The 8,774-nt window shown below is 42.7% G+C and overlaps 1 protein-coding gene across 2 annotated transcripts; it reads left to right on the top strand.

Moving 5' to 3' along the window:
• The first annotated feature begins 3,566 nt into the window (after positions 1–3,566).
• On the top strand, positions 3,567–6,749 carry LOC109799756 (uncharacterized). Of its 2 annotated transcripts, none has more exons than XM_083064515.1 (2): positions 3,567–3,716; positions 4,630–6,749. In XM_083064515.1, exon 2 carries the CDS (start codon positions 4,876–4,878, stop codon positions 6,415–6,417), a length of 1,542 nt encoding a protein of 513 aa, XP_082920641.1. In that variant the 5' UTR covers positions 3,567–3,716; positions 4,630–4,875; the 3' UTR covers positions 6,418–6,749. The 2 variants fall into 2 exon arrangements, with proteins under 2 accessions (XP_082920641.1, XP_082920642.1); XM_083064516.1 differs by lacking the exon at positions 3,567–3,716 and adding an exon at positions 3,751–4,410.
• Positions 6,750–8,774: the final 2,025 nt, after the last annotated feature.

Raw genomic sequence — 8,774 nt, 5'->3', positions numbered from 1 at the left:
AATGGATATTTGTGTGTTAATGAAAGGTTTTGATCTTAGGATGTGATATCATCATATTAGAGTTAAGTGTGAAGATATATCCAAGATAAACTTAGGCTAGATTATCTAAGTATGACTCTGATTGTATTAGGTGCGTGTTTTAGGCCATGTAATTTCTTGTGAAGGTTTAACATAGAGCTACCTAAGGTAGAAGTTGTAGTGAGAGATACCTAATTCAATTAGTAAAATTAAGAGTTTTCTTAGGATAATTTATAGGAGATTTATTAAGTAAATTTCTAAGATAGCAGTTTGAGGTTTAGGCTACTCTCATCTCACTCGCCTCTACTACAGGAATCGCTTTGCTTTCTTTTCCTATAGCTACTAAGATAGATTCGGGAAGAGTGTTGATGCATGAAGGAAAGATAGTAGCTTGTGATTCTAGGCAATTGAAAATTCATGAGAGGAATTACCTTACCCATGACCTTGAGTTAGCAATTTTAATTAAGATTTGGAGACACTACATATATGATTCTAAGCTTGAGGTTTTTAGCGATCATAAGAATTTTAAATATCTATTGACAAGAAGAGATAATTGGAATTTTTAAGGACTAGGATTTTGATCTTAATTGTCATTTGGGCAAAGCTAGTATGGTGGTTGATACTTTAAGTAGAAGACCTCTAGATATATCTTCCCTTATGGTTAGAGAGATAGATCTTTTGGTTTGGTCTAAAGATTTAAGTTTGGCTTATGAGGTTACCCTTAGTAGTATGAGACTAGGTATGACTAAAGTAACAAGGGGATTATTGAAGGAAATTGGAGAAGCATAATTAGTTGATTCATTTTGAAAACAAGACAAGAAGATATAGGACAAGGTAGTGGATAAGAGCTGCCTTCGGTATAGATGAGGTGGTAAGACTTGGAGATTGATTCTGTGTAAAACTTACGCTTAGGCACATGATTTTTGGAGAGGGTCGTAGAAATGAAAATATTATTCTGGCAGATACCTTGAGTAGGATGATCTTTCGCCTACCACATTTGATGATTTAAGGGTTGGATTTGACTAAAGAACTTAGAGACTTAAGCGTGATGTGTGAGCTCACCCTTAGGAGCATTGAATTTAGTATGTTGAAAGTAACTAATGAATTAATGGACGAGATTAGAGAAGCCTAGGAGTTAAATTCTTTCTTAGTGAACCAAGTGGAGAGGATTGGTAGGGGTATAAATAGCCCTTTACGAGTGGAAATTGATGATGTTTTGGGGTTCAATAATAGGATCTATGGCCTAGTAATCTTGAATTTAGGAAGATGATCTTAAAGGGAGGACACAAGTGTTCTCTTAGTATCCATTGAGGAGCTACTAAGGTGTATCAAAGTCGTGCAGTGGAAGCATGGTGGCCTTAAGTGTAGAGAGGAATAGAGGATGGTGTGTACTCATATTTAGTGTATAAGTCTGAGACAGAACATTAGGTGCCTTTTAGGACTTTTGTAGCCTTTAGATGTTCCTATTTGGAAATGAGATAATGTGTATAAACTTTGTTGTGGGTTTTCCTAGGAGGTTTAGGAAGAATCTTGAACAAGATATGGATGGGGTTTTAAGGTACAATGGCAGAATTTGTATTCCACAAAATGGAGAGTTGAAGAAGTTGATACTTGAGGGAGGTCATAAAAGCAAGTTGAGTGTACATCCGGGTATGACAAAAATGTATCAAGATTTGAAGAAAATGTTTTGGTGGAATGGAATGAAAAAGGAGATAGCTGAGTATGTTGCATCTTACATTGTGTGTCAGAAAGCTAAAGTGGAACATCAAAAACCAGGAGGTTTGTTACAAATAATGGAGATCCCTGAATGGAAATGGGATAGTATAACCATGGATTTTGTTGTTGGATTACCAAAGTCTGCTAAGAATTGTGATTCTATTTGGGTGATCATGGATAGATTAACTAAGTGTGCTCATTTCCTTCCGGTGAATATAAAGTGGTCCTTAGAAAGGTTAACTCAAGTGTATATTAAGGAGATTGTTAGATTACATGGTGTGCCCTCCAGTATCATCTCTGATAGGGATCCGTTTTACATCTTGATTTTGGCAGAGTTTGCATCAGGCGTTAGGGACTAAGTTGAGACTCAGTTCTGCTTATCACCCACAGACTGATGGGCAGTCTGAGAGGACTATCCAATCTTTGGAGGACTTGTTGAGGGCTTGTATTTTGGATCATCTAGGGAGTTGGGAAGAAATGTTGCCTTTGGTCGAGTTCACTTATAAAAACAATTTTCACGCATGTATAGGAATGGCACCATTTGAGACTCTATATGGGAGGAAATGTAGAACACCTTTGTGTTGGTTTAAAGAGGTAGAACATGTATTTTTGAGGGTGACTCCTACCACAGGTGTGGGAAGAGCTATTAAAACTAAGAAGTTGAATCCTAAGTTTATTGGGACCGTATCAAATTCTCAAGAGGATTGGAGTAGTGGCATATCAGATTGCATTACCTCCATTCTTATATAATTTGCATGATGTGTTTCATGTTTCACAACTGAGAAAGTATATTCACGATCCGAGTCATGTTTTAGAATCAGAGGTAGTACAAGTTAAAGAGAATTTAACTTTTGAGAAACAAGCCAATCTCAGTGGTAGATAAGAAAGTTAAACATTTACGGGGTAAATTTATCAATTTGGTAAATATTATTTGGGATGAGGTTACTAATGAAGCCACTTGGGAGTTGGAAGATAAGATGAAGGATCAATACCCATATCTCCTTTCAAGTAAGTGAATTTTCGGGGACGAAAATTTTTGTTGTTGGGAAGAATTGTAACATCCTAGTTTTCCAAATGGTTATTACTATTATTATTATTATATGGTATTTGGTCATAATTTGGTAGTTATATTTTAATTGTAGTTAATTCATACTCCATTTATGCTTAATTATAAGCTTTAGAAAGATATGTGTGTTATTGGACCTAATTAGATAGTTGTGAATTTTTAAGAACCATTTCTCGCTGGGCTGACTGACAAGTCTCGGTTTTTGGGGGATAACTTGGGCTGTGATGGTCCAAATGATGCAAAATTGGTGTCAATGGAAACCTAAGATAAAAACGCACAACTTTTGCAGAAATAGCCATTTGCAAATTCGTTCGTATAGGTCAAAATTGGTATTTGATTGATACAATTGTTTCTCGCTGGGCTGATTGGCAATCCTCGGTGTTTGGGGCATAACTTGGTCGGTGGTTGTTAAAATGATACAAACTTGGTGGCTATGGAAAGATAAGCGAAACTCCTACAACTTTCATGAAGAAAATATTTTCAGATTCGGCTCTCTATAAGGTCCAAAGCGGTGGCCAAAGTCGGTGAGGAAAAGAACATGGCACCAACTCCATTAATTCACACCAACTCCATTAATTCCCACCAACTTCTATAATTCATTCCACTAATTCATTCCACTTAGTTTTGTCTATCTTTTTCTCCATTATTTTACATTTTTTAATGTGTTTTGGAGACTATAAATAGACCTTCACTTCTCCATTGCAAACCATCCCAAGAAACACTTCTCATTCTTATTCTCTCTTCTCATATACTCTCTTCTTTCCCTCTTCTTCTCTTTGAAGACCAAGGGAAATCTAGAGGAGGAGGTTCTGTCCTAGTTTTAGCTCCGGTCCCTATTTTAGACGGAAGGAGCTTTGGGGAGGCAGCTGTGCTATAGTCTCAGTTTCTGCCCGAGTTTCAGTTCAGGATTATCCAAGTAAGGGTGGCATTTATAAAATTAATCTAGTATGGGTAGTACTTATAAGACTTAATCTAGTATACATGAGCATGATAGGAGTAGTATAACTTTTAATATGCTATTTTGTTTATATGAAGGTTGTTATTTATTTAAATTGATGGTTGTTATTTATTCAAGTTGGTGGTTGTTTTGGATATTTAATTTGGCATGGTTATGATTATGTTTATATATATAATTATGAAGTATGTGTATGTGGTTTGGAAAAGTAAATAGGACTGAGAGGAGTAAGGTTATGGATGGGAGGTCTCTTGGTGAGATCAGGGATATAATCTTTGGAGAAAATATGGTATTTCGGAATCCCATTGTGAGGATTTCCAATTTGGAAATTTTCCAAGGATTATATAGTAAACCGCTTCAGATGTTAGGTGGATTCTGAAGTACTCCTCTAAGTATCTATTTGCTACCGGTATGGGTCTGGGTCGAGTCATACCGATGGATGAGGTGACCCCACCAGGGTTACGTGACGACGTAATCCAACTGTATACTTTCCATGAGAGGTTAGGCGTGAGACATGGGTTGCTGACATGTTTCACCGTATCAACACTTGGTTTGGATAGGTGTTGAGGCCAACATTTGGTTTGGATGTGTTGGTTACATCATGGATTATACGGTGGTGTGACTTTGCTTTGGATGTGGATTATGTATACATATGGTATGGATTGTATACTATGGTTATGGATTTCTTTAATTAATATGTATGCATTGGCATGGAGGTGTATACATTATATTGGTTTATATCTATCTTGGAAATACATGTTGGCTTGAATAAATAATTGTTAAATGATATTTATACTATGGTTGGTTTTATACGTGCTAACCCTTATGTTTCCATGTGGTGGAACTGTGATGATCTCACTATGTGGGGGAGCAGATCAGGTGTGAGGCCATGGGATAGCAAGGAGTCTTCTGGGTAGCTGCTTTGAGAAGTGGCTAGGCTTAGAGCTTGACCAGCACCTAGGGTGTTTCTGTTGATGGTTAATGTTAATATATTTTGGATGACTGTATAATTTTACTGAGAATGACTAATATACTTATGTTTGCTATTATGAAAACAATTTTTACACTCTAGCGTAGCTGGCTTTTGCTCTAATATTTTCTTTATTATATATTATTTATTATGATTGATGATTTATGTGACGACCTAGGGCGGGTCGTTACAGATGCTATACTGTGTAGGGTTTTTCTGATCTCACTTAAGGGAGCGGCACTTCATTGGTACACCCAACTACCTGCCGGGTCCATCGACAACTTCAACACATTGGTAAGGCGATTCTTAGCACAGTACGCCACCTGCCGACCCCATCATACTACCTCGGCCGCTTTGGCCAACCTCCGACAGAATGATGACGAGCCCCTACGAAGCTTCATGGAACGCTTCTCCAGCATCTCGGTGAGGATACGGAACTTGAACCCCGAGGTCGCCCTACACGCCATGCTCATGGCACTCAAACCCGGGCCTTTCGTTGATAGCCTATGCCGCGACGCCCCCCGCGACATGGATGAACTCCGCGCCCGCGCAGCTGGATACATCCAGATGGAGGAACACTCCACTTTCCGCGACCAGATTCGCGGAGAAATCCCAGCAAAACCAGAGCAAGGGCATAAAGACAAGGTCAAGGTCAACAATGACAGCTATTTCAAAAAATCGACTAGAGCAAGTAGAGGAGGGAGGTACGATTTCTACACCCCCCTAAACGCACCTAGGGTGCACATCCTAGAGGAAGCCAACAACAACAACTTGCTCGCCCTTCCACCACCAGGCAATACCCCCAACAACGCTGACACGTCCAAGCACTACCGATACCATAGAAATCATGGTCACACCACGGAGGAATGTCGCACGCTCCGAGACCGCATCAAGGAGCTCATTCAAGCGGGCCACCTTGGCCAGTATGTACAGCGACAGCAGGGCAGTAGAAATGGCCATGGAGGCCTGGGACGCGGAAGGAGACGAGGCTCTGGAACCCGTACTGATGCACCCTCAGGCCCCCAACAAAACACTAGTGGCGCAGTGCAGGCCGAGATAAGCCAGGAGACAGAATCTACTCCGTTGCGGGGAGTAATCAACACAATAGCGGGTGGTTTCGCTAGAGGAGGCGCCAGCAGCTTGGCCCGAAAAAGACACTTGCGGAACGTCAACTGCGTTCACTCAACCACCTCAGCCCCGCATCAAAGTTCACCACCGATTTCTTTCTCTGACGAAGATTACGCCGACTTCAGTCCTAACCAGGATGACCCCATGGTCATCGTCGTGGAAATAGCCAACTGGAAAGTGCAAAAAACACTCATTGATCAGGGAAGCTCGGCTGACGTCCTGTATTGTCCAACTTTCCTCAAACTAGATGTCCCCCACTCTCTCATTCAACCTCACACGGAGCCCCTAGTCGGCTTCGCAGGAGAGCGAGTCCACACCCGGGGGTACGTAGACTTGCTGACGACCTTCGGGACGCCACCAGATACAAGACGAGTCATGGTCAGGTACCTCCTCGTGGAAGCCAACTCTTCCTACAACATCATCATCGGGCGACCAATTCTGAACCAACTCGGAGCGGTCGTCTCAACTACACACCTCACCATGAAGTTTCCAGGGAAGGACGGCAAAGTCATTTTAGTCAAGGCTAATCAAAAGACAGCTCGGCAGTGCTACGCCGCAGCCTGAGAATCTCTACTCCAAGCAAGCAAAACAAGGGGAACTCCCCTACTATAGACATTTAAATTTTAGCACTTCTTTTATTTCCAATATGCATATATTGTGCACTCTTTTCCCGCCTTGGTCCTCGACTAAGGGTTTTTAACGAGGCACACACACAACCATCAATAAAATTACGTGTTTCGCACAAATTACCTCTTCCATCGCTCTTGCATAAATGAAATCACACACTCTAAAGGCCTACATTTACAAGCTTTTCCGAGATCAAGTCTGAACCTCGCAGGATTCGGAGGGTCGAAAACGAACCTTACCAGCATTTCCGAGGTCAAGTCTGAACCTCGCAGGATTAGTAGGGTCGAAAACGAACCTTACAAGCTTTTCCGAGGTCAAGTCTGAACCTCGCAGGATTCGGAGGGTCGAAAACGAACCTTACCAGCATTTTCGAGGTCAAGTCTGAACCTCGCAGGATTCGGAGGGTTGAAAACGAACCTTACCAGCTTTTCCGAGGTCAAGTCTGAACCTCGCAGGATTCGGAGGGTCGAAAACGAACCTTACAAGCTTTTCCGAGGTCAAGTCTGAACCTCGCAGGATTCGTAGGGTCAAAAACGAACCTTACAAGCTTTTCCGAGGTCAAGTCTGAACCTCGCAGGATTCGGAGGGTCGAAAATGAACCTTACCAGCATTTTCGAGGTCAAGTCTGAACCTCGCAGGATTAGTAGGGTCGAAAACGAACCTTACAAGCTTTTCCGAGGTCAAGTCTGAACCTCGCAGGATTCGGAGGGTCGAAAATGAACCTTACCAGCATTTTTTAGGTCAAGTCTGAACCTCGCAGGATTAGTAGGGTCGAAAACGAACCTTACAAGCTTTTCCGAGGTCAAGTCTGAACCTCGCAGGATTCGTAGGGTCAAAAACGAACCTTACAAGCTTTTCCGAGGTCAAGTCTGAACCTCGCAGGATTCGGAGGGTCGAAAACGAACCTTACCAGCATTTCCGAGGTCAAGTCTGAACCTCGCAGGATTCGTAGGGTCGAAAACGAACCTTACCAGCTTTTTCAAGGTCAAGTTTGAACCTCGCAGGACTCCTAGGGTTGAAAACGAACCTTACAAACTTATCCGAGGTCAAGTCTAAACCTCGCCAGTTTCATAAGGTCGAGTACGAACCTTACATGGTCATTCGAGGTCAAGTCTGAACCTCGCCAGTTTCATAGGGTCGAATACGAACCTTACAAACCTATCCGAGGTCAAGTCTGAACCTCGTTAGGTCCGCCAGGTTAAAGATAAATAGTGACGCGCTTACTCAGTCAGAACCACGAGCAATCCTCACATGAGATCGTTTCACCCAAACCCAAGAACGAAATCAGGAAGACAGTAATACCTAAAGCATGGTCAACATCGAAATCAAAACACCGACACGATCAACATCAAGTGAGACCCAAACAATGACTCCCATGTAGGATTAACCGCAAACCTACACAGTGACTACTTAGTCAAAATCCGAGGTTAAACGCGAACCTCTCCACGGTCGAATTCGATATCTGCCTAAGGTGAAGATCAAACTCCCAAGCGAAATTTGGAAAGCTCGAGTTCGAACACCATCTTCGACAACTCAGAAGCATAATCACATACAAAAACATACACACAGGAACCAAACGTGTACCTTAAACAGCGCGAACACCCAAAATTAAACGCAAAAGGGGACGAGATAGGGAAAAATATATACATATGAGTAGAGTTCCAAAAGTCATTACATGAGCCCAAAGAAAAAAATTAAGCAGGAAATTACAAAGGCAGCCTAAACAGAAGCACCCTCACTAGAGCTGTCATCGGCGTTGTCCTCCCGAATCAACCTCCCAAAGCGGACGGTTTTCTCCACGTGCATGGAAGAAAAATCGTATCCGAGCGCAAGAAGTCGGGCCTGGCGAGCAGCCTTTTGGAAGCCCCTCCTGTGCTCAATCACGACGGAGCGCTCAACCTCGGCAAGCCTCCTCTCCACGGCCGCCTTGCTCTCAATCAGCTCGATCAGCTCCGTCTTCAAGGTAGCAATTTCATCCTCGTAGCCACCCTGAATGACCTCGCCACGGAGACGCTCCTCAGCCGCCGCTGCCAACCCCCCTTGAGGGAAGTCACAGTATCCTCCAACGCCCGTACCTCGTCGCGGGAAGACATCATCCTGTCTTCCAAAGAACGAGCACGTTTTTTGGAGAAGGCCGCAAGCTCCTGTAACTCCCCCACCTGGGCAGCATAAGCCTCATTGGATCGCAGCGCAATCTCAAGAGACTTTTGGGCCCGCGCGAGATCACCGCGGACAGATCGGAGCTCGACCTCCTGCCACCTTGCCTCGCCAACGACAACACTAAGGGCCTTATT

Source organism: Cajanus cajan, chromosome 9 (genome assembly GCF_000230855.2).
Source record: "Cajanus cajan strain Asha chromosome 9, NIPB_CcT2T_4, whole genome shotgun sequence".
Classification (NCBI taxonomy): Eukaryota; Viridiplantae; Streptophyta; class Magnoliopsida; order Fabales; family Fabaceae; genus Cajanus; species Cajanus cajan.
Note: the sequence above shows the minus strand (reverse complement) of the source record. Positions and strands in the feature narration are given on the sequence as shown.

Coding starts and splice junctions, on each gene's coding strand:
- LOC109799756 (XM_083064515.1), top strand. CDS start 4,876: ATGATTGATGATTTATGTGACGACCTAGGGCGGGTCGTTACAGATGCT.